At 39.1% G+C, this 27,088-nt stretch overlaps 1 protein-coding gene across 1 annotated transcript in view; it reads right to left on the bottom strand.

Annotated features, from left to right (window-relative positions):
- myo3b (myosin IIIB) overlaps window positions 1-27,088 on the bottom strand; it is a 568,489-nt gene that overhangs the window by 340,349 nt on the left and 201,052 nt on the right. The window contains exons 11-17 of the mRNA XM_060827913.1: window positions 25,065-25,181; window positions 21,153-21,257; window positions 16,239-16,322; window positions 15,421-15,623; window positions 13,537-13,635; window positions 7,323-7,437; window positions 904-1,030 (exon numbers count right to left, since the gene is read on the bottom strand). Of these exons, the coding sequence (XP_060683896.1) occupies window positions 904-1,030; window positions 7,323-7,437; window positions 13,537-13,635; window positions 15,421-15,623; window positions 16,239-16,322; window positions 21,153-21,257; window positions 25,065-25,181 (850 nt within the window). The remainder of the gene's footprint in view (window positions 1-903; window positions 1,031-7,322; window positions 7,438-13,536; window positions 13,636-15,420; window positions 15,624-16,238; window positions 16,323-21,152; window positions 21,258-25,064; window positions 25,182-27,088) is intronic.

Consider the following 27,088-nt stretch of genomic DNA (forward strand, 5'->3'; position numbering starts at 1 on the left):
CTGACCTTTACATACTCCTTTGTCTGCACCACTGTTCTTCTCTCTCTCTCTCTCTCTCTCTGTTTACTCCTCCCCCTCCCCACCCTATTGTCAGCAATATATACTAATCTTTTCCTAGCTCCAATCAGATCTGCAGAAGGGTCACTGGACCTGAAATGTTAATACAGGAAATTTCCCACCATGCACCTGACTCAGGAGTGAAAACCTACTCCTTCATATCAGTTTAAGTTTTAAGAGGTAACAGTATATGGAGGTTTCCTAATTTGAATTAGTTGTAAAAGCCTGAAGTAAGTCTCATAAAGTCTTGTAGGAATGAAAGCAGATTAGCTTGGAAGTGCTGGACCAGTAAGGCGAACAAGTAATTGAGCCATCCACAGTCAAGAGTAGTTAATGACTCCAGAATAGCTGGAACTGGGAAAATGAAATATAGTTTCCAGAAGACCATAGCACATTTATTTTCAGTCCCTAAAGAGGTAAATTACTTCAAGATTGATGTCGGTGATCAGCCATGATCATATAAATTATGTGACTTGGCTATTAAAGTCAAATGACCTATTCCAGCTCCAAATTTTTACGTCACAGCTTTTAAACTTAGATTACTATCAATCTTTTCTGTGAATAAAAGAGAATAAATCTCAAGATGTAATACTGTATTTGTATTATGTAAAAAGGTAAAAACAATGACTGCAGATGCTGGAAATCAGATTCTGGATTAGTGGTGCTGGAAGAGCACAGCAGTTCAAGCAGCATCTGAGGAGCAGTAAAATCGACGTTTTGGGCAAAAACCCTTCATCAGGAATCAGAGGAGGAAAACATCTTCAAGGCAGGCATCCTTGCAATAGGATTCACAGTATTTGTATTATGCTAAGTTTGCAGTTACAATACATTGAAAAGAAATCTTACTATTTTCTAAAGGTTCACCATCTGGAATTTCACTTTTATCCATTTGATGCTTTGAGGCAATGGGTGAAAACTCAATATTTCCATTATTCAGGATTGCAGCAAGAACTCTGTACACTGACCGAACTTCCTGAAAAATAATTCAGTTATGGACAATGAAATAAGCCTTACATTTTGATAGCTTCATACACATTGTAACTCAACTGGGGGTGCTTAAGAAGCTTTCTACCAGAGTATTTTAAAAAAGATAATATACAACATAGTTATTTATTTATAACAAGAAATTGAATGGATTTACCTCTTGACGTTAAGAGTACTCCATTAATTTTGAACACATTTACTGTTAGTAACAGTTATGATTGGGCTGTACTCCAAGCATACATGTTCACATTATAGAAAACAGCTGACACAGCTTCATTTAAAATTCACTGTAAATCAGCCTACTTAAAACTTCCTACAAAAACATAATTCAGGAATAATTTTAATTTGAAGCAATATGGGGATTTGCTTCCAATAATGTAATACCGACTGGTAATACTAATATTCTGTTGGTGCTAAATGTTAACATTGCTTAGGGTGGAATTATTGCCAAGATTACAACATTTTCGAATTTTCAGGACACTGGCGATAAAAAAAAGAGTAACAGTCCCATTTTCTGTCAACCCATAAATAGGTCTTTTTTTACAAACTGGATGGATTTTTAAATAAGTACATAATTTCTCATCAGACAAAATGAACAACTGACTAAAGAAAATCAGGTTGGAACTGTAATCAATTAGAGTCGTACAGCATATAAACTGGCCCAATGCATTCATGCTGACCAGGTTTCCGAAACTGAACTAGACCTACTTGCCTGCATTTGGCCCCTATTCCTCGAAAACTTTCCTCTCCATGTACCTGCCCAAATGTCTTTTAAATGCTGTAATTGTACCCACTTTGACGCCTTCCTCTGGCAGCTCGTTCCATAAACGACCACTCTGTGTGAAAATGCTGTCCCTCAAGTCCTTTTTAAATCTTTTCCCTCTCAGCTTAAACTGATGCCTTCTAGTTTTGGACTCCCTTACCCTGGGAAAGTCTTTGGATCTTACCTTGTCCCTCAAGATTTCAAAAACCTGTATAAGGTCACTCCCTCAGCTCCTATGCCCTGGGGGAAAAAAATCCCAGTGTTTATAACTTTCCTTATAAATCATACATTCCCATCTTGGTACTGTCCTTGTAAATCATGTTTGCACCATTTTGAGTTTAATAACATTGCTCCAATAACAGGGCAAACAGAATTGTACACAGTACTCTAAATGTGGCCCTACCAAAGTCTTCTACAGCTGTAACATGATATTCCCAATTCTTATAGTTAATGCTCTGACAGATGAAGGCAAGCATGTCCAATGCTTTCTTCACCATCCTATATACATATGACGCCATTTCAAGGAACTATGTAGCTGCACCCCTAGGTCTCTCTGTTCAGCAACATTCCCTATGGTCCTACCATTAAATGTGTAAGTCCTGCCCTGATTTGTCTTACCATGATGTAACACCTCACGTTTATCTGCATTAAACTCCATCTGCCATTCCTCGACCCACTAGCACAGTTTATCAAGATCCCATTGTTCTCTTAGGTAAGTTTCTTCACTGTCCACTATACCACCAATTTTAGTATCATCCGCAAACTTATTACCCATGCTTCCTACATTCTCATCCAAATTGTTTATATAAATGCTAGACAACAGTGGACCCAGCAGTGATCCTTGCAGCAAACCAGTGGTCACAAGCCTCTAACCTGAACAACAACCTGATTCAAATTTGAGATAAGACACAGTTTTTATCATTTTCTTATTTTGTCAAAGTATTTAAAAGAGCAACACATAATCTTTGATTGGTTTGTTTGTGGTCTTCATCAAAAAGATTTTGTTTTAAATTTTAGTTAGAATCAGGAAGAGCAGGAGAAAGAGGTTAAATGTTTTCTGTGAAAATACATAAAGAACTGAACATTTCCTTCAGTTCCTGTTGTTAATTGCCAGTATCAAGAGCAATATGCATTTATATCACCTTTATTATGATATTTGTAGTTTTTGTTCCTTCTAGAACTAGTCTATCATCACTGGTGCTAATGCCAACATTCTTTAATACCAACAAATATTCAAAACTTTTCAAAATAATGTCCCATAAGTTCTCAAGTTTCTATCAAATGTCTTAAAATGCAACAGCAACCTGAACTTAAAAGGTTAGGAATTTTTGAATCAGATAACATTTAGTATACTTTCTGTCTTCCTGTTTTTCACACTGAAAATTGTGTCAGTCTTTTAGATACTTTGACAAAATGACACTGATAAAAATTATGTCTTTTCATGCAACTCAGCCAACATTGTCTATCTTATATGCTACTGGCAAGGATGCCCTAAGGCATGGTACAATTGGCAAGACAGAGCAGAGGCTACGGCAACGGATGAATGGACAGTACACAACAATCAATAGGCAGGAGTGTTCCCTCCCAGTCAGAGACCACTTCAGTGATCCGGGACATTCAACCTTGGACCTTCAGGCGACCATCCTCCAAGGCGTACTTTGGAACAGGCAACAAAGCGAAATGGCCGAGCAGAGGCTGATAGCCAAATTTGGTACCCATGGGGATGGCCTCAACCGGGACCTTGGGTTCATGTCACACTGCAGGTGACTCACTGCACTACACACACGCACACACAGACACACACACACACACACACACACAGATAGACACACACACACACACACACACACAAAGACACTCCTACACACACACTCTCCTACAGACACACATACACTCCTACAGAGCCATACTCTCATGCAAACCCTCTCTCAAACACAAGCTCTCTCTCAAACACACACACACACATACTCCCACACTCACACACTCTCTTTCACAGACTTATACCCCTTTACACTCACACTCACACACGTACACACACTCTTTCACAGACATTCATAACTTCCCCCCCAACCCAAACACCCACATGCGCACGCGTGTGTGCGCACACACAAGTTTGTGAGGTGAATTTGTACTTGCAGAATTACATTTTATTTTTCTCAAAAACTGCATGAATCTATGTAAGGTTCTGCATATCCGTTTTTTTAAGATTGGAATCAGTCTGACACAGGGCACCTCACATTTTAAACGCATTATCTGGGCCGACATGACACCAATTGTTAAAGTTCACTTGAGAATGTAACTTTTAAAATGTTCTACAATTACATATGAAAGAACTGAAACCAACATAGTCATTCTAAAAGATGAGAGACTTAACAAACAATCCAGGTCTTTTCCAATAAATAATTTCAGTTACATCACACCGTAAACTTTTGCTATGAATTCTGCATCTGATGATCTTATGAAGGAGCAGCGCTTCGAAAGCTAGTGCTTCCAAATAAACCTGTGCGTGGTGTTTAAGCCATTAATGCTTTCAGCATGTTCTGTTATCATATCTTTTATAACAGACTCTAGTACGTTCCCCACTATTAACATTAGGCTAACTGGTCTGTAATTTAGATTTTTTTTCTCCCTCCTTTTTTAAATAGTGGGGTTACATGCACCACTCTCCATCTGTAGGAACTTGTCCACAGTCTAGTATTTGGTTGGTCCAATATCCACCATACAAAAGTACAAACCAATCTTTCCAGGGTCACATCCTTCAGTGCTCTGGGATACAGAGTATCAGAGCACAGAGATTAATCACTCTTTAACCTCATTAAATTTTCAATCATAATGTCTGGCTATCAGTACTGAACTTCTTCAATTCCTCACTCTCTTTAAACCCTTAGTTCACAAACACTTCTGGGAAATTATATGTTTTGGATTTTGTGATGGCAGATTCAAATGTGTGTTCAACTCCTCTGAGGGAATTCCTGTCCCTCAGGGGCAGAATTTTACATTCATTTTGTGAATCTGCCCTGGCCGACGCAACACTCTCCTCCCACTCCCACCTCCCCCACGACCATCCAAGTAGGATTCCCAATCCTTTAAAAAAACAGCATTGCCAGAAATTCGTATCCTTGCTCCCTTTTTCATGAAGATACTTTGGGCACCAAGTAGTGACAACTACTGAGTTCTGCTGCTGTTGTGATTGCGTTGTTGATGGCCAGATTAGTTGGCAGCTCTAGCAGGCAGAAATTTGTCTCTCAGGGTCAGAAGTCTCACTCTCACTATGTTAAGTCTATCCTCAGTGCATTATTGTTGCAATGCAGATTTTTTAATAGTCAATCAGCTCATGACAAACTCTTCTACTCAGGAAGCAGGTAGGGATGCATGCAAATGCTTCGCAGTAAAATTCAGCCCAAAGTCTGTGAAAGATTCCGCAATACCATGGTTAAACCGACTGACTCATTATTGTTAGGTTTATCATTATTAATATTGAAGTTTTCTTAATTCACTTGTGGGACATTGGCATCATTTGCTGGCTAGCATTTATTGCCCGCCCCTAGATGACCTTAAGAAGGTGGTGAGCTGGCTTTTTAAAATGCTGTAATCCACCTGCTATAGATTGACCCACAATGACATTAGGACAGAATTCTAGGATGTTGATCCAGCGACAGTGAAGGAATGGCAATTTTTTTCCAAGTCAGGATGGTGAATGGATTAGAGGAAAATTTGAAGGTGGTGGTATTCCCATGTATCTGCTGCCCTTGTCCTTCAAGATGGAAGTGGTTGTGGGTTTGGAAATGCTGTCTGAGAATGTTTGGTGAATTTCTGCAGGGCATCTTGTGGATAGTATGTACTGCTGCTACTGAACTTCAGTGGTTGAGGGAGTGGATGCTTGTGGATGTAGTGCCAATCAAGCTGTTGCTGGATGGTATCAAGCTTCTTGACTGCTGCTAGAGCTATACCCATCCAGACAAGTGAGGAATATTCCATCACAGTTGTGGGATATGGTAAATTAATGTTACTTCTGCAATTCTGCAATTATAATTTCTGATACAAGGTGAATGAACTCACATCAGTGTGTAATTGTTTCAGCTAGGAGCTGAGTCAACAAGAATGGGAACTATGTGGAGGAAATGCATAATTGTTTTTTTGTATTAGCTAAAAATGTATGCAAGAAAGAAATGGGACTGTAAGACAATGGTTAAAAGGGCTTAGTGGTAAGATGCCGTGAAGACAGACAGTTAAACTCAATATGCCTGTATAAACAGTAGGTATAAACATCTGTTTCCAACTTTTACAAAAACATAGGAACAAATCCCAATTAAAAGGGCTTAGTGATATGATGCTGTGAGGGGCAGCACAGATGGAAAGAGTAAATAATAGTAAGGCAAGGATGTGACCACAGCAGGATGAGGTCAAAGGGCCTTGAGAACAGGAATGAGCATTTTGTTCACAGACAAGACTGGATAATACACGAGATAAACAGGAGTAATGGGTACCGGTCTTAGGGAAATGGAGGATGTAAACAGGGAGGAAACAATGAAATAAGAAAAAAAATGTAGGAACCAAATTATATAAATATCGAGTATTTGTTGAATTCAGTGTGTTTTGTCCCTGCCTTGTGGGCATCACACCCACTTGCAAATGTGAAATAAAGGGCACTACAGATTCAGATCTTGTCTCGGACTGAAATTATTGCAGTGTGTGAGCTTTGTTTCTCACACAGTCCATAATTGTGCTTTGTAGATGATGGACAGGATTTGGAGAGTCAGGAAGTGAGTTACTTGCTACAGTATTCCTAGCTTCTGATCTGCTCTTGTAGCCATTGTGTTTATTTAGTGAGTCCAGTTGACTTTCTAGTCAATGGTAATCCACAGAATGTTAATAGTGGGAGGAATTCAGTGGTGGTATCACCTTTGAATGCCCAGAGATGGTGGTTAAATTGTCTATTATTGGTGATGGCCATAGCTTGGCATTTATGTTCCACGAATGTTACTTGCCACGTGTTAGCCCAAACCTGGATATTGTCCAGATCTTGTTACATTTGAACATGGGGTGCTTCAGTAACTGAGGAGTCACAAATGATGTTGAACAAGACTCCAACCAGCGAACGTTTGCCTCCTGTTACCCTTTGATTTTAATTTTGCTGGGGCTCCTTGATGCCACACTCGGTCGAATGAAGCCTTGACGTCAAGGGATGTCAATCTAAAATGTATCTTTATACTGCTAACTAATGGTGCATAAAACTCAAATTAAGAATGACAGAATTATTTCCATTTATGTGTCTCCACTTCAATCAAAAAATGTAATCCTTGTTTTTTATTGGGATTAAATTGTGTGCACCAAACAGAATTAGAGCTAATTATTGGTTCGTTGCACCCTTGATTTTCATGAATTCTCAGGAGATGTACCATGCATGTCATACATTGAATGCGATATTACTTTTAAAAAAAATGACAAATACAATTTAGTGAACTGCTAATAACAAAACTAAAAAATAATACATTGGGTCATCTTTTGTTTTACTCACCTCATCAGTGAATCCAATGATTCTGAAGCAGTGTTGAATGGCTTCAAATTGTTCTCTGTATGAGCTGTTTGTTAAGATGTCTTGCATAACTGTGTCTCTTTCATTATCAATATACCTAGACAAGCAGAAAGAACCATGCTGGTACAGAATCTTAATTTTGAAACCACTCAAAGCTTAGAATGCAACTAAATATTAACAGCAATGCAAATACTTGGACAGTTCTCTTTTATACCAAGCATCATGCAGCCAATTTAAAAGCAATATACCTGACCTTCACTGACAAAATCATCTCGTGAATGTATTAGCCAGCAACTAGGATGACACCTGTGTAATCAGTGTTGAAGGAGCTCCGAATTGGGAGAATATGCTGTGCACTACATTCGTATTGGACTGCAATTCAATATTATCGTACTTGCATTAATTATGTGCTTTACTTCAATAATATGCTCGGAAAATATTTGAATGAAGACAAAGTGCAATTTTTGGTGCTTACGTTTGCTTTTCTTGCTTTAGAAATGGAAAGCAAAAGTCCATAAGTTCAGGAGATCTTAAATTATTACTGGCTTTGCTGTTTTATTTCTACAATGTTTATAGATTTTTTTAAAACTACTTTTGTTTTTGTTAAAAATGTAACCATATTTCTGATTTTGTTTTAGTGTCTAATTTTGCAAAAGAAATTCAGACTAGTGTATGTTTATTCCTGTAAGTGTAATTTTAAAAATTCCAACTATAGTATTTCACAATTGAAGTAGTACTAAATGAAAGAAGACAAAAGAGATCAAGTAGGCACCAGAGCATATCTGCAGATCTTGACATACCTAACTGCTAATGACAGAAGACAATTGTCTCAGCATGTTCTAGCTCAACAGGGTAGTGCTTTGCCAAACATAGCAAGAACACCTGCAGGTCGTTGGGATAATTGGGGTAGTGTACTGACATGGATACATAACTGGTTAGCAGACAGGAAAAAAGGAATAGGAACAAATGGGTATTTTTCCAAGTGGCAGGCAGTGAGTGACTGGTGGAATATTGCAGAGATTGGTGACTGGATCACAGCTATTCACAACATACATTAATGATTGAAATGAGAGAATTAAATGTTTGCAGATGACACAAAGCTGAGTGGGATGGTGAATGTGAGGATAATGCAGAGATACTTCAGTGTGATTTGGACAAACTCAGTGAGCAGGCAAATGCATTGCAGGTAAAGTAAAATATGGATAAATGTAAGGTTATTCAGTTTGGTTACAAAAACAAGGGGGCAGTAAATACTGTTGCCATTGTGTATCACTGGTATATGGAGTAAGTATTTGTGGATATGTTACCAATCAAGTAGGCTGTATTGTCCTGGATATTGCAAAGCTGATTGTATGCTATTGGAACTGCACTCATCCAGGCAGGTGGTGAGTTTTCTACCATTTGCCTGATTAGCGCTTGTAGATGATTAATAGGGTGTGTCAAGAAGTGAGTTACTCACTGCAGGATTCCCAACTTCTGACCTGTTCTTGTTGCCACTGGCTATTTCAGTCAGTTTCTGGTCAATGGTAACTCCAGAGTGTCAAATGTGATACTATTATTATATATTTTCTTAACAGTTTCTAAATTGCTTTAAAATATTTTAGATAATCTACAATGAGTTCATAATCAGGTATCACCTTATAAAGAGGGCTTTATTTTAAGATTATCTGCATTGTTTACAAAAAACTCATGAAGCAGATAATATTTAGATGATGTCCATATCAGCTACGCTCATTGTAACTAATACAGCCTGGATAATAAAATATAGTTGTGTAATTTTCACCTCCTGGCAGATGAGTATATTTATATCACAATCCTAACTATTGATCTGATTCCTGTACCCTTTCTGCTGCTTATGACTTTTATCATGTTCTCCAATTTTGCCATATCTTTTCAAACCAGCATCTGAATCTAAACACTTCCTGCACCCTCAATCCTAGAAAGACCTACATGAGTGTGTTTACTCCACCCTTCAAAACCTCTGGACTTCTGTCATGGGGACGATGCTTAAGTCTATTATCAAGGAAGAAATAGCAAAGGCATCAAGATAGAAATTGTCCCGTTGGGCAGACGCAGCATGGGTTCATGAAGGGCAGGTCATGCTTAACTGATCTTTTGGAATTCTATGAAGACATTACAAGCTCTGTGGACAATGGGGACCCAGTAGATATGGTGTGCCTAAATTTCTAAAAGGCCTTCAACAAAGTGCCACAGAAGAGGCTGCTGCATACGCTAACGATGCATGGCTTTACGGGTAAAGTATTAGCATGGATAGAGGATTGGTTGACGAACAGGAAGCAAAGAGTGGGGATAAATGAGTGCTATTCTGGTTGGCAATGCAGATGGAATATAATGTTAATAAATGTGAAATCATCCATTTTTGTAAGATTAACACTAAAACGGACTATTACTTGAATGGTAAAATGTTGCAGATTGCTGCTATGCAGAGGGACCTGGATGTCCTTGTGCATGCATCACAGAAGGTTGGTCTGCAGGTACAACAGGTAATTAGGAAGCATGAAGATTGTGTTGCAGCTGTATGGGGTGCTGCTGAGGCCACACCTGGAGTACTGTGTGCAGTTTTGGCTCCTTACTTGAGAAAGGATGTATTGGCACTAGAGGGGGTGGAGAGGAGGTTCACTAAGTTGATTCCAGAATTGAGGAGATTGTCTTATGAGGAGAGACTGAGTAGACTGGGATTATATTCATTGGAATTTAGAAGTGTCGGGGGAGATCTTTAGAAACATATAAAATTATGAAGGGAATAAATAAGATAGACATTGAGAGGATGTTTCCACTGGCAGGTGAAACTAGGACAGAAGGTATAGCGCCAATGTTAGGGGGAGCAGATTTAGAACTGAATTGAGAAGGAATTCTTCACTCAGACAGTTGTGAACCTATGGAATTCCCTGCCCAGTGAAGTAGTTGACACTACTTCAGTGACTATTTTAAAAGTTAAGATAGTTGTTTTTGAACAATAATGGAATTAAGGGTTACAGTGAGAGGGCAGGTAAGTGGATCTGAAGCCATGAAAAGATCAGCAATAATCTTATTGAATGGTGGAGAAGTTCGAAGGGCTCCTAGTTCTTATATTATGCACTTCTCTTTATATATTTGTCACACAGAAGGCATTATGGTACTCTGAGTGATGTCATATCAACAGTGTCCTTGTCATCTCATCATAGGCCTTGAACTTTACGTCTATACTCCTTCCTGTTATGTCCTATATTTTTCCTATTCACTGTCTGGTTTTTATGTGTCCTTTTTTTAAACTATCAGGATAAAATAGGTTGAGCTTTCTGAGTCTATTTGGGAATACCTTTGGCTGCTGTTCTCGACCAGGGACCATCACTCTATTTTCACTTTTGCGCTATTTTTAAATTGTCTCTCTGTTTACCCTTCCACACATCACTTTTCCACTAGTATGCTCCTTTCATTTATTCACTCTCCAGGTCACTTTCCTCCTAATTCTCCAGTGTCAACATTCCAGCATCCATGCTACAGCCCGAGGCTTTAATTCCTCTTCAATGATTCGGTAGCACTTCCCTCTGTCTCTCTTGGCTTCCTCCAAAATCCTCATCAAGCCATTCAATACTGGATCATTGCAAGTAGCAACCTAATTGGTCAAAATATCAATTTATTTGTGAACAAGACTCTTACTATTCATAACCTCATGGTGGATGACTGCATCAACTGCTTTAGCGTAAATCTGACTAAGGGACGATGACACTTTTCCACTAAAGAAAATGTCCACACTGTGCTACTCTTTCCACCACTTGTCCCATTATGACAATGGTGTGGCATTCATCAGATCACAACTTGGTGCCAAATTCTGAACAAATGACATCCTTCATGACAATGATGAAGACAATCTATCCTCTTCAACCTTTTGACCTTTGGCCATACCATCCTCATCAAAAATGTCTTCATTATCATCCAGCAATCTGAGACTCCTCTCACTGTCATTACCAAAGTATAGTCAGAGGATGATTTAAACTGCCTTCCCATCCCATTCTCATAACAGTACATCCAGTGTTACTTCTGGTTGAAAGATCTATCTGGGGCCCTTTCCTATTTCATAACTAAGTGCAGCACCTCAGATACATTATCCAAAGGCACATTTGTTTTCACAACAAGTGACAGCATCCAGCTTTGCCTCACACCACTCTTGGCTCCTCCACTAACACTGGATGAACATGAATTGCCTTCAATTAACTACCAGGAAAATTAAAATCATTTCATGTGATTAAAACACCAGCTTCTCAAACTACGAGCTCCATCCCTCTCCCTGGCAATTGTCAGAGACTGAATTAGATTGTTTGCAACCTTGACCTCATAGTAAGCTTCCAACTACACACCTGCAACCTCTCTAAGATGCTCTTTCCATCACCACAATTATGTCTAGATCTGTCCCACCTCAACTCATCTGTTACTTAAGATCTAATTCATTTCATTGTTAACCTTTAGATTTGTACCCTTGGTGGAACTCTTGCATCTGCATCCCATAAATTTGAGGCCATCTAAAACCCTGCAATTCCTTCTGCACAGTAAGTGCTATTCAGCTATCACCCTATGCTAAAGTGACCTGTACTGACTCCAAGTCAAACAATTTAATCTTATAAATTCTGACCATTGTTTTCAAATCCAATATGATCTGGTCTTCCTTACCTCTGTCAATTCCTCCAGAATTCAAAAAGATATGTGCTTATCTAGTTCTGGTTTATTATACATTATAAATTTTAATTGCTAAAGCATTGACAGCCATGCCTTCAACTGCCTAAGCTCTCTAAGCTATAGGCTGGATTTTCAATGAGTCTGATCTTTAAAATTGTGGGTGGGCTCCAGCTCCAGAAGTTCCACACCCCACTTCCAGCAGAATCCATTTTTCATGATGTGGAAAGGGAGGCAGGCAAGCATAAAGCGCACTGATGTGAATTACAAATGAATAAGGCAAGCAGACTTGATTTTTATCGAGGAACAATCTCAAACCATAGGAGTTGTCTCATGAGCTTCCAGTGGAAATATAAATATATTTGACTGGGGGACAAGCAAAGTAGCATTGTTAAATTTTTAAAATCTGAAAATACATTGAGTAAAACCGCCTGCCTGTAAGAGAGTAAAAACAATCTGTCATAGCAATTTCAATTTTATTTTTGTTGACATACCCTCAAGTGCTATAACTATCATTATTACCGTGAGAGGGGGATGGGGGGTGGATCGGTCTGTAAATCCATAGTTTGATTGACAGTTCAAATAATCTATTAAAGAATTAACTGTCTTTGATGTGGAGTTGTAATTTTTTTTAATATAAAGGAATAAGTACTTGAGGGGATCTAAATTATCTTTTATAAATGGAACAGTCCTTAATATTGTGAATTCTGAAATATTCATTTGCCATTTAACTTTATTTCATCTCAGCATAAGTCCCAATATCTGCCTACATTGGATATTAGGTGAGTTGGTAGAGACTGCAACAGAAAAAGTGGTGATATGGGGCCTGGATTGGTATAATTTAGCACTGAATTGGCACAAAGGTGGCAAAAAAGTAAGAGTCTATTGGGAAAAATGGTGGAGGGATGGGCCGTCATGAAGGGAGTCTGGGGTTATTGGGGGTGGTTATGGGGTATGGGTTGACTTGGAAGGGCCACTGTGGAGGTGGTTGTGGGTGAGGTTGAAATGAATTAGAATGAATGCAGGATTGAGGAATGAATGGAGGGGACAGGGTGCATTTGATGGTATGTGAGGGGCAAAGGTCCAATATTTAATTATATAACTGGGATAAAGTCCCAGAAAAGCAATCCAGATCTTTAAACTAGCCCATATCACCACTCAGTAGCCCCCACTATAGCCGTGATCTGCTTTCCTAACTTCATCCAACAACCATTCTGCACCTCCTCTTGGGTCAAGGCACTTACCTTTTGACTCAAGCTTACTTTCCCTCTCCCCTTAGTTTTTGCATAACAACAGCCACCAGATTTCAAAAAAATACATTATATGTGAAGGTTTTAATTTGTCTTTGAAAATAAAGATAAACCCAAATATTTATTTCATTTTCACTCTGCTTGTCTGTCACAACCAATGTTAACATCTGAAAGTTGGTCAAGCAAAGCAACTATACATTGAATTAGCAGTATCTTCTAACAATGATAGATAAAATCAACAATCCATCATTATAAAGTATTGCACAATTTCTCACCTTGGTGGTTTGTTCTCAGCAAGCTTATATTCTGTCAGTTTCTTCTGATGATAGAGACCAGCATAAATGTAATAAAAAATATGGAAGTTTTTCTCACCTCTGCAAGTAAATAATGACAATATTAAAGCAGTTTTTGGATTCTTCTGATTAACTTTTAAAATCTGAAATGTTACAAATGTTCTATGAAAGATCCACTTCTGAGAAAAGAATAATTTAAAATTCAAAATTTTCATTGGTTTATTTTATATCACTGGAACAAGCTGACTTTATCATTTTCGCCATTTTTGTAGTATTTTTTGAACTGAGAAATCAAGATAAATAGGAGTTGTACAAAATACAAAATAAAAGCTGGAGGTCAACAAGATATAGACCTTTTCACACATTTTATCTATCCAAACCACTGTTTATGTAATCTAATACTATTCCCCCAACCTAATCACTTCCCGTGGCTCCACGTCTTTCTTTCATTCACTTCCTTTATTAATCTGGTTGGCATTAAAAAAAGTAATGATCTCCACCTCATTCTTTCTTCATAGTAAGTATACATAGTCCAAATACACTAATGGCATTTCTTTGAATCTTTTTCTTCAGTTGTTCCTCAAAACTAAACTTCACTTGTGAATTTATATTGTATGTTCTATACAGCTTCAAAGTCCTTGTTATAACTGACCTCTCAAAACTGAAAATGTGGCTACAAGAGCAAATCAAAGGCTTGGAATTCTGCAACAAGAAACTCAGCTCCTTGCTCCCCAGCGCCTGTGCACCACCTTCAAGGCATAAGTCAGGAATGTGATGGAATATTCTCGACTTGTCCAGATGGATGCAGTGTCAACAACAATCAAGAAGCTCAACATAATCTGGGACAAGTAGCCTGCGCAATTGGCACTCCATCCACCACCTTAAGCATTTACTCCCTTCACCACAAACACACCATGGGAGCAGTGTGTGCCATTGACAAGATGCACTGCAGCATCTTGCCAAGACGGCTTTGACGGCATTTTCTAAAACCACAAGATCTATCACTTGAAGGACAAAAGGTGCAGATATATGTGAACATCATCTGCTAGATCCCCTCCAAGTCACACGACATCCTGACATTGGCCTATATTACCGTTCCTTCATCATCACTGGGTCAAAATCATGAAATTCCCTTCACTGGAAGTGCAATGGAAACTCCCTCCATACCAAAGACCATTTTGGTTCAAGAAAGCAGCTCAACACCACCTTCTTAAGGACAATTAGTCATTGAAAATCAATACTGGCTTCCCATGAACTAATATCGGTGCCAAAATTATGGTATAAACAATATTTGTGCAAATTTATTTTTAATTTTTTGCTCTAGTACTCCATTCCCCACTTCATAAACACTTAATGGCTCTATTCATTGTAATTGCATTTTCAGGGAATTATGTTTCAAGCCCTTAGTCTGTCTGGTTCCTCTGAAGCAAGGAGGTAAAAGGTTATCAGGGATAGGTAGGAATGTAGATTTGAGGTTGCTATGAGATCAGTCAAGACCTTATTGAATGGCAGAATGGGCTCAAGGGGCTGAATGACCTATTCCTGCTTCTTGTTCATACATTTGGCAGTAAATTTCAGAATATTGTAAGTAACAAAATTAAATTTGTCTTATTATCCGAATTTTTCAAGATAACAGTAGGAATGCAAATTTTGTACACCTCAAGATGAAGGATGCTAACGCTTCAGAACACAATATGTTCCAAATAGAAAAACAAAATTTGTATCAAACACACAGAGCAAAGGTACAACTGGGTAATTCCAGCACTAACAAAACTCCTTCATGCATCAGAATTGCATGCAGGGTTAAGAAAATTATTAATTTACAGATACAATGAACGAATATATTTTAAACGAGCAATTACATACAAAGGTTGTTGAATAACTCTTGATTTTTCCAAGAGATATTCAGAGATCTTCGCTCCCATTACAGCCCCTGTCGGAGTGAATTTCATTTCTAGATATTTCCCAAATCGACTGGAATTATCATTGATTGCAGTGCATGCATTTCCAAAGGCTTCCACAAGTGGATTGACTTGAAGAATTTTTTCTCGCAGGACACGGTTATTAGCCTGCAACAACATTAGAATCTGTGCATTAACTAAACATAAATCTTACTAAAAATAAGTTTGACAATTACAATTGTAAGATACTTTCTTGCTTTCAACTTGGTAAAGCAATGGCCAATATGCAGAATTGCAGGCAAACAGCAGTCAGCACAGTTCAGAAAGTGAAAATTGTTAATATCATGGCTGAGAGATTAAAGGGTCAGGTATAGCTCTCAGATCACTCAATGGAGTGATGGTGACACTGGGCACATGTTTGGCCACCAACACAATTGAGAGCAGCACCAGGAGGATCAGCAGCAGGAGATTTGTAATCAGCAGCAGCTGTGTTAATTATCCATTATACATGTCAGAGCAGGTAATCATCAGGAAACATGCTTCAGGACCTTGGTAGTCACTGAACATTGACAAAGGACATCACTGTGTATGGAAATTAAATGAAAATCAGAATGTTTCTCAAAGATGCACAGTTCTAAATTCTATATTTAAATGGAAATTCATATATTATGCTGCATTTTCACCATTATAAAATGCTAAATATTAGACATCAACTACAATGATTTCAATTTTAAAGATGTATTCCATTGAAATAGTTTAATATTAGTAATTATGTGACCATACCTTTCCCAGATAGGTTAAGTGTTGAACAATCAAATGTGCACTCTCTGTCTTCCCAGCACCACTTTCTCCACTTATGATGATGCACTGGTACGGTCAAAACAAATGACAAGGCATAAGAAAGAGAGCTGGTTATGCAGTTTTGCAAATAAGACACACAGAACTTTACAATATTCTCTCTAAACTGTTGGAGAAACATCTAAATCCAACAGAAATAGTGTTCGTCATAAAAATGTAACTTAAAAAATAAGCAGAAAAGTTTGTGAGAAGATTTGTAGCTCGGGTGCTCGTTGTTGTGGTTCTCCTCGCCAAGCTGGGAATTTGTGTTGCAGACGTTTCATCCCCTGTCTAGGTGACATCCTCAGTGCTTGGGAGCCTCCTATGAAGTGCTTCTGTGATGTTTCCTCCGGCATTTATAGTGGTTTGTCTCTGCTACTTTCGGTTGTTAGTTCCAGCTGTCCATTGCAGTGGTCGGTATATTGGGTCCAGGTCGATGTGCTTATTGACTGAATCTGTGGATGAGTGCCACGCATCTAGGAATTCCCTCACTGTTCTCTGTTTGGCTTGTCCTATAATAGTGGTGTTGTCCCAGTCGAACTCATGTTGCCTGTCATCTGCGTGTGTGGCTACTAAGGCTAGCCACGAAACGACACGACCAGCTATCCTTCATAGCCACACACACAGGTGACAAGCAACATGAGTTCGACTGGGACAACATTACTATTATAGGACAAGCCAAACAGAAAACAGCCAGGGTATTCCTAGAGGCATGGCACTCATCCACAGATTCAATCAATAAGCACATCGACCTGGACCCAATATACCAACCACTGCAACGGACAGTTGGAACTGACAACCGGAAGCGGCAGAGACAAACCACTATAAATGCCAGAGGAAACATCACAGAAGCGCTTCACAGGAGGCTCCCAAGCACTGAGGATGTCACCTAGACAGGGGATGAAATGTCTGCAACACAAATTCCCAGCTTGGCGAACAAAACCACAACAATAAGCAGAAAAATCGTAAAACTTCAAAACAAATTGTTAATGTAACAATGCTATCTTAATAAAACAACATAATCCCAACTGGTTTGAAACAAAATTTTATGAAAGCACCATCTGAATATTTTTTGAATGAATTCGCAGCACAACTCATTGTTTTAATAATTTGTTTAGTGCAGACTACCTCGAGATTTAAATGCTTAATTCCTGATGCAAAATTAGTCAACTGTTCACTGAATTGACTATAACTTTGTCAGGTTAATTCATCTATAGAATCATTCAATGTTCTGCTGAAAGTTATACTGAAATTTGAAGATATGTGGCCAACTAAATGTAGGGAAAATTTAGAGCTTTTAAATAGATTTAAAATGCATTTTTCCTTTGTGCTTCAGATCCTGGCATGAGATCCAAATGAAGTTCAGAAAACGTCACTGTGTGGAAACAACCATGAACCTGTGATTTTCTCAAGGTTGTCCAACTAATAACAGGAGGCTACAATCAACATACAACTAAGGTCAGGAGCCCAAGAAGAGACCCTTCAGCTTAGGAGCAACAACAAGACGTCACAGCAGATAAGTGAGAAAAAGAATGCAGCAAAATGGAAGTTATCTTTACTCAAAATTGTTCAATTTTGAAATTAACAAGGGCTTTTCCAGCCAGTTTCCATTGTGACCTTTGGCTGTAGTTGAACGCAGGCAGGGAAGAGGCTGACTTCAGGTGGGCATGCCCTTTACCTCAATATAAGGCCTTCACAGGCTAATCACAAGATTGAATGGCCACCGTCTTGCGATGAACGGATATCCCTTATAACCTATAATCTCACCTCTGGAAAATTAGCACAGGGACAGGAATGGAGCTGTTGAACCAGCACAGTTAGGGGCAAAATTAGATTGCAAATCTAGATGCCTCTGCACATGTCCCCGTCAGGAGTTACAAATTCAACTCCATTTTTGGCTAACAATGTGTGAGCCACTGGAGTAGGATTAGTCCATTTGCACTTTTGTGCATCCTTCCCAAAAGGTGGCTGTGTACCATGCTTGACAGGACCCAGGTTCAACATTGTGTGAAGTAACCAAAATATCCAAGTCCAAATCATTAAAGTGATTGGGTGCTTCAAATAACATAAGGTTATCAATATGTGGTACATTTGAATAGAACAATCTAACTATTCACGTTACATGCCAAACTCTCGAACAGCTAGGGGGAGAAATGTGTTCACATAGCATTGCTCAGGAGACTTACATCAATTCACTGGGGAGCAAGAAATGCCACAGCCTGTGAGGCACTCTTCATTGAAGAGCACCATTCAGACTGCTGTTATTAGACTTCTGAATGGACCTCTCAAATTTTAAATTTAATGCTGTTCTCGCTCTCTGTGCAATTTCTATCGATAGCTGTAACATTGTACTCTTTGCGCTATTTTATTACTCGAATGCATTTTGTCTGGTATGATTTGCATGTACTGCATACAAAACAAAACTTTTCACTGTACCTAGGTACATGTGGCAATAATAAATCAAATCAAATCAAATAGCCCTGCTCCTCCTGGCGGCACAGTGGTTAGCATTGCTGCCTCACAGCGCTAGGGATCCAGGTTCAATTCCAACCTTGGCCGACTGTCTGTGTGGAGTTTGCACATTCTCCTGTGTCTGCATGGATTTCCTCCCAAAGTCCAAAGATATGCAGGTCAGGTGAATTGCCCATGCTAAATTGCTCATTGTGTTAGTTGCATTAGTCAGAGGCAAGTGGTCTGGGTGGGTTACTCTTTGGAGGACTTGTTGAGCTGAAGGGCCTGTTTCCACACTGTAGGGAATCCACTCTAACCCAAGTCTGGCAGCACTGCAAGAATCACACACTGCAAATGAATGTTTCCAACTTCATGTTCACTCATGCCAAAACTGAGACATAACTGCAGCTCTGCTAAAGGGGTCTTATCCATATCCATAGTTGCTGCACAGATTTCATAAGCAGACTCTGACCTGGATAGAAAGGTTTCACTGATAAAGAATGGATAGTGAGCCTTTTTTTCTGATATGTAGAATGGTGAGGTCTATCAACAGCACATTATATCAAAGCAGTACTGCACCATATTTCAGGGACAAGGACCTCTTCCATGTCAACTTAGTCCTAATCTGCTCCCTTTAAATTGCTCAAGGAGTTTATACCATAACGCACATAATGTATTCACAGCAATTTCAGTTATTTTTAATGCTCTCTGAAAAGCTGTAACTTGGAAAATGTATCTAACCAAAAAAGAGAAAAATGTTAGAAATAATTTTCAAAGTCTGAGTAAGACTGCTATCAGCAAAATGAGACAGGAATGCCAACACAGCCCAAGAGTTTAAAAAATGGGTTTTATGATTCCTAGCATAGAGTAATTGAAAGACTGAGTCCCAGAACTTTCACTGTCCTTTCTATCTCATAAAATTGTTAGGTATATGCATTATTAGAAAATCCAATTATAGCATTTTTTTTCATAAACCCTGTAGAACAAGCTTCATTATCTAAATAAATTAAATGGGAATTTGATTAGTTTTTATTCCTTTTTGGGCCTTTTAACTTTTTAAATAAATAAAGCAACCAACCAGCCTGGGAGATGATTCACTATCCTAATCAGTCTCCAATTCTCTTCAGTTTGTCTTTGAATCTGATGAAGTGAAAGTTATACATGGGAGGCCTTTCAAGCTGCTACGTTCCAGTATGCCACTGAGGATAGACAGGTCAGGAAGCAGCTGGGCTGGAACACAGCTGCAAAATGATCAGTCTGACATTTTAAGTTGTAGGTCTGGCAGGTGTTTCACCACTAAAATTTAATTGAACAAAAATAATACAGAAAACTAGCTGATTTCCCATGGCCTAGCTGATGGAGAATCAAAGCCAATGTGAATTTTTCAGGTCAAGCTGGCTGAGAGAATGAGGAATAAGGGAAGCACCGAGAAAGAGGGAGTGGTCAAATGAATTAGAAATGGAGAAGGGGAGGCTGATAAACAGGGAAAGGTTGTGGGTATCAACAACTCAGGAGGAGGAGAGGTAAAAGGTTGAAGAGATGGCATGATTTGAGAGTAGTTTAGGTAAAGGAAAGGTGGAGAGAATTATACTAAATGCAGTCAATGGGAGTGGTTTCTATTAAAAGCCAGAAGGTGCAAGCTATGTGTCACACATGCAACATCACAACAGCAAGTGTAAGGGCTTGGTGAAAATGTGCATAGCGGGGGCTCAAGAAATGATCCCTGGTGTATCCCACAAGTAACAGCATTCAAGTGTAAAATTGACCCATTTATTCCTCTGTTTTCTGTCCATTTGCCAATCATTAATCCATGCATTACATCTCCTTTTATCTCATCTACTTTAATTTTCTGACCAGCCTCCTGTGGGAAACTTTATTAAAAGCCTTCTGAAAATCTAAATGCACCATCATTTCATCAATTTCATCCATAACGCCTTCAAAAGCTCCAACACATTCATGAAATACAATTTCCCATAATCAAATCCATGCTGACTATACCTAATCAGATCATTAAATATTCAAATGTCTATTTATTCAATTCTTTTTCCCTGCCACTCTTGTAAGGTGAATAGGTTTGCAGTTCTCCACTTTCTTTCTTGTTCCATTCTTAAATGGTGGAATTATTCCAGAATCCATAGAATTTTAGAAGATAATTATAACTGCATTGACTAACTTCAAAGCCACATCCTTTAATACACTGTGATGAAGACCATGATATCCTAGAGATATATCAATTTTCATTGCCCTTAATTTCTCCAGTAAAAACTTCTAACTTTTTAATTTCTATTGCCTCTTTCATTCTCCCTAGCCAACTGGATCTTTAGTTGCAGTTGCTTATTGTGTGTATGTAGGGCTATAGTTAATTTACATTTTAATAATGTCAATGTTACCAGTCAATCATACTCTCACCTGATCTTTGCTAAAAGTTACCATTCCTTGATATGCAGCATCTGCAGTGGCAAAAATGTGCGGTGGATTTAAGCAACGCCTGGCACCATGATAAAGCTTAGAAAACTGTGGAGAAAAAAACATGTTAACCTGTCAGAAAAATTATTGAACAAAGATTACTAAATCTCATAGTGACAGATACAATTCATTCCACCTCTTTCAAGGATTAATTTATTCTACTATTGTTCATCTTTCATTGTGATTACAATTAAACTTAATCGATCGCATGAAAAGTTTGGGATATTTCTTTGGAATGTAATAAAATGCTGTATAAATCTACCATTTTTGACAGTTTAGATGCAGTTTTATTTCTTTGCCAATATTTTGATCGTTTTCAAAAACCATTGTCTTACAGCAGCAAGGTTACAATGCGTATTGTAAAACTTTGCCCAAGTCAGCAAGCTCAACGAAAGTAAAAGTACAATGTGTTGGAAAAAAACCCAGCAGGTCATGCATCATCTGTGCAGAGATAAACAGAGGCTGGGATTTAATTTTTCTTGCATTGTGTGGCAGCAGATGTTTTTTAAAAATGAATAATCCTGTTCAGATGAGAAAGTCCAACAATGAAACAGAAATCTGACACTTAAGCAATGACCAGGGCTGTGCCAGAGATTTTCCACACCATCTGAAGATACCAGCCTAATCATTGGCTGGCAGCCTCTGAGAGCTGCAGAGTCAATGAAGACCGGAACCAGTGAAATAGTGAGCTTTTATGGGGGTGGGAAATCGCAGATTTAGGATTACAGGATGAAGAAGATTAGGGAGTTGCAGACATAGATATCAGTGGTGAAATAACTACGCAGAGATCGGTATCCTATCAGCAAGTCACCCTTTATTTACATGAGCACAGCACACTGGCTATGGCCATCCACTTTGCAGTCATAGAGTCATAGAGATGTATAGCACGGAAACAGACCTTCAGTCCAACTCATCCATGCCAACCAGATATCCTAACCTGATCAGGTCCCATTTGCCAGCACTTGGCCCATATCCCTCTAAATCTTTCCTTTTCATATACCCATCTAAATGCCTCTTAAATGGTGCAATTGTACCAGCCTCCACCACTTCCTCTGGCAGCACATTCCATACGTGCACCACCCTCTGCATGAAAATGTTGACCCTTAGGTTGCTTTTATATCTTTCCCCTCTCACCCTAAACCTATGCCCTCTAGTTCTGGACTACCCCACACCAAAGAACTGACCTTGTGTATTTATCCTATCCATGCCCCTCATGATTTTAAAACCTTTATGAGGTCACCCCTCAACCTTCAACGTTCCAGGGAAAACAGCCCCAACCTGTTCAGCATCTCACTATAGCTCAAATCATCCAACCCTGACAACATTCTTGTAAATATTTTCTGAACCATTTCAATTTTTAGATTAGATTAGATTAGATTACTTACAGTGCGGAAACAGGCCCTTCGGCCCAACAAGTCCACACCGACCCGCCGAAGCGCAACCCACCCATACCCCTACATTTACACCTTACCTAACACTACGGGCAATTTAGCATGGCCAATTCACCTGACCTGCACATCATTGGACTGTGGGAGGAAACCGGAGCACCCGGAGGAAACCCACGCAGACACGGGGAGAACGTGCAAACTCCACACAGTCAGTCACCTGAGTCAGGAATTGAACCCGGGTCTCAGGCGCTGTGAGGCAGCAGTGCTAACCACTGTGCCACCATGCCGCCCACTGCCACCGCGCCGCCCACATCATTCTTCCGATAGGAAAGAGACTAGAATTGCATGTAATATTCCAAAAGTGGCCTAATCAACATTCTGGAGTAAAAAATGGGGTCTGCAGATGCTGGAGATCACAGCTGAAAATGTGTTGCTGGTCAAAGAACAGCAGGCCAGGCAGCATCTCAGGAATAGAGAATTCAACGTTTCGAGCATAAGCCCTTCATCAGGAATGAGAGAGAGTAGCCAAGCGGGCTAAGATAAAAGGTAGGGAGGAGGGACTCCCTACCTCCCTACCTTTTATCTTAGCCTGCTTGGCTACTCTCTCTCATTCCTGATGAAGGGCTTATGCTCGAAACGTCGAATTCCCTATTCCTGAGATGCTGCCTGGCCTGCTGTGCTTTGACCAGCAACACATTTTCAGCTGTAATCAACATCCTGTACAACCGCAACATGACCTCCCAACTCCGATACACGATGCTCTGACCAATAAAGGAAAGCATACCAAATGTCTTCTTCACTATCCTATCTACCTGCGACTCTACTTTCAAGGAGCTATGAAGCTGCACTCCAAGGTCTCTTTGTTCAGTAACACTCCCTTGGACCTTACCATTAAGTGTATAGCTCCTGCTAAGATTTGCTTTCCCAAAATGCAGCACCGCACATTTATCTGAATTAAACTCCATCTGCCCATTGGCCCATCTGATCAAGATCCTGTTGTAAACTGAGATAACCTTTTTCGCTGTTCTCTACACCTCCAATTTGGTGTCATCTGCAAACTTATTAATTGTACCTCCCACGTTTATATCCAAATCATTTATATAAATGATGAAAGGTAGTGGACCCAGCACCAACTTTTGTGGCACTCCACTGGTCAAAGGCCTCCAGTCTGAAAAACAACCCTCCACCACCACCCTCTGTCTTCTACCTTCAAGCCAGTTCTGTATTCAAATGGCTAGTCAGTCCCTTAAGTGAGGAGATTCTGAATTGTCTGTCAGAAAGGCTCCCTGCTTGGCCCAGGTTAACAACCCCAGTCAAGGATCTCATAATTAATAAGGTTCATCTGAATCCATTCACTACAGGTGGCTTTAAGCAGTCACTCTCCTGCTCTCTTCCACACCTCCCAGTTGTCCCTTTACAGGAGCAAATGGAGGCTCCTCCCACCAACATGGCTGTCAGGCACTTTGATCTCTGTCAGGTATGAAGCCATTTTTCTTGCCTGCCAGGAAGATTGGTGATCAGGCATGTGGAGCTTGGAGATCTTTAAATCGTTGTTAATTGATAACTCTTGGGCCTTAATTGATGGGAGTCAGGAAGGATACTTATTGACCTGAACTTGATTGCTGAGGTGGTAGGAAGGGGATGAGTACGTTTCTGGTGCCAACCATCTCCATCCACACCCCCTCCCCATTATTTGCCCTTCCTGTTATTTCTAGGGAGTGGATAGTCCGGCCCAGCATTAGTATCGAGTTGACTGACTCATCTTTGAAACCCAAAGAATCATACAACACAAAACATTAACAGTGCTTTTTTTAACTTTATTGATGTGCCCCACTATCTAGTGAGTTTTCCCAGCACTCGCTTTAATTTCAAATTTCCAACATCTGCAGCATTTTGCTTTTTTTATTTCAACACGGTCAGCATTGGATATTAGCAAATTATTTGGAAGTTGAGCTGTTACATCTAAATTCAATCTCATCAGAATTTACTGTCCGCAAATATTCACTTGCAGTATGGGCCATTATATTGTGAATAAGAACCTAAGTCCAGGCTACTTACAGTGCCAGTAATTCAAATAATTGTAACATTCCTATCATCATCTCACTGAAGTCAGCTCATATGCAGAGCTCGGGAGCAACAACAGGAAATTTCTTGAATTAAGTAGTTCAGCTACTCGCAACATAAACTTGTTATGTCTTTATGGTGCAGTTCAGTTCACATTGGTTCACAGTTGAAAACTGCTTTTGGATTTCATAGGACCCACTTGCATAAAATACCAAGGCTTCCATTTTTTTTCCAGTGAGAAATGCTGAAACTTATTATTCAGTAAATGCCATGAATTTAAAGAGTGAAAGAAAATGCATGCGATAATTTGGGAATAGCCAATCTTTGTTGAAAAGCCAGGTAGAAGAAAAATTAAGGTCAAACTTTCGAAATCTTAGCCAGCATGTTAGAAATTCTGTCTTACCTCTGGAGTGTAAATAGGTAGGTCCTGGAAAGGGTTCAAAGCAATTAAAATATCCCCAACATAGGTGTATATCTGTAGGTCCGAGTATCTTTTCTGTAGGCAGTAAATGATAGCTTCCTGAGAAAGGAAAAGAAAAGTAAATTTTACTATGTGCTTCTGATAAAGATAGTGTTAAACATTTGCACTGAATGAAGTATAAAACTGGATATCCTACAGAAAGCCACATTATGTTATAATAAAGAGAGAAGAGTGAATATAATCTAAAAATTTATTATTAAAAGGTTTAAGAGGCAGAAGTAGAAATTTTTACAAAGCCATTGTTAGACTTTTGGACTTTTATACAATTATCTTTCTTTTATCTCTACCCAGGAATGGATCTTGTTCTCTTCATTCTTGAAGGTGTTCATATCCTGTAGTCAGCCTTTGTTCTGGTAATTAGTATCCTATATGTCTTAGTTTCCCAAAAACTGGGAATTATTACAAGTGAATGGCATCTGAAAAGGACCAGACATACACCGGCATTTTCCATTGTGAAGTTAAAGTCTAATGTCAAACATGTTAAATGTCATCAGTTCTACCATGGTCTGGATAGGTTATGTTGCACATGCTTTTCACTGCATTATATATGTAAGCAAGATATTACACAAGTGATGGTGAATTGTATGGGGTAAGCAAGCAGGAATTTCTAACTTCTGACAAGGTCTTCTAGGGTTGTAAGCTCTGGCACATATTTAAAGGCTAACTGTTCACTCTGCAAACCAAGAGCTGTGCAAGGGTCTTTGTTGGTCACCACAACAAACTTAAAGATGTCACAGATGTTGAAGAAGTTCAACACATGGTTCAGTGACACTTCTTCAGAGATTCTGTCAGATGTCATCAGGAAAGATGGTAGATGGCACCATGTGATTCAGTAGAGGGGCATAGCTGGGTTTGAACATATGAGAGCTGAAAATGTGTTGCTGGAAATGCACAGCAGGTCAGGCAGCATCCAAGGAGCAGGAGAATCAACATTTCGAGCATGAGCCCTTCTTCAGGAATGAGGACCTGTGGAGGTGTGTGGAGGTCATTAGCTTGTAAGATTAGTATTGGTGGGGTATGAGATTGTAAGGTTAAGCGAGGGGTGTGAAAGGAGACGATTGAAGGAATATTCTTTATTTCTCTTTATTGGACAGGTGAGGGACACCTTTTGATCTGGTCCCAGGACACTTTTGGTGGAAGTAAGGCATCCAATTGGGAGAATTTAGAGATCTATTAGTAGAGGTAAAGCACCTTTTGTGACTGTGAAAAGGCATGACTTGTGCATAAAAAGCATATAAACATTAGGGCTGGCAAAGATTTCAAGGAACTGGTCTGAAAAAGACATGTGGAAGTTAAAAAAAGTGCTAGATATCTCAGACTGTCTGGTCACACAAAACCATTATACGAATTGTACCTATTTCTCCAAACTATCACTTTACAATCAGGTGTCTATTGATGGACAGCTCCAGTTAATTGAAGAGAAATATTTGTTAACATAATGGATTGGAGGATCTACCCTTAAGTGAAATGTTTGTTTTCATAAGGGATGAGATGAAGCAAATTCAATATATTTAATATTTTTGTATCAATGAGTGTTTCTTTTTCCAATAGTGTCATCATAAATATACTGATAATTTTATTTTCATCAGGTCCTGCACGGTTAATGCCTTTGCTGTTTGAATTCATGTATCGCTGGACATCGGAGTGCATCTGGGAAAATGAACAAACAGTGAAATTCAAAATTGATCTTGGAGGAACCTTTTGGGTGAAGTTCAGAACACTAAAGCAGATAAGTGTATTGTTTTTTAAGTGTGACCGACAGAAAGTCTGCAGTAGTGAGTAGAGTGGGTTCTTTCTTGATTATACATTTTTTGAGATATGTCTCTTGATTAAACTTAAAATATAAGCCATAACTATAAATTTAACCCATGGCAGTGTTTGGTAGAGGAATAAGACGGTGTTATTTTCTGGGTCTGTAGATTTCAAAGGATCAAAAATGGCCTTTA

The sequence above is a fragment of the Hemiscyllium ocellatum genome, chromosome 7 (assembly GCF_020745735.1).
Source record: "Hemiscyllium ocellatum isolate sHemOce1 chromosome 7, sHemOce1.pat.X.cur, whole genome shotgun sequence".
NCBI lineage: Eukaryota > Metazoa > Chordata > Chondrichthyes > Orectolobiformes > Hemiscylliidae > Hemiscyllium > Hemiscyllium ocellatum.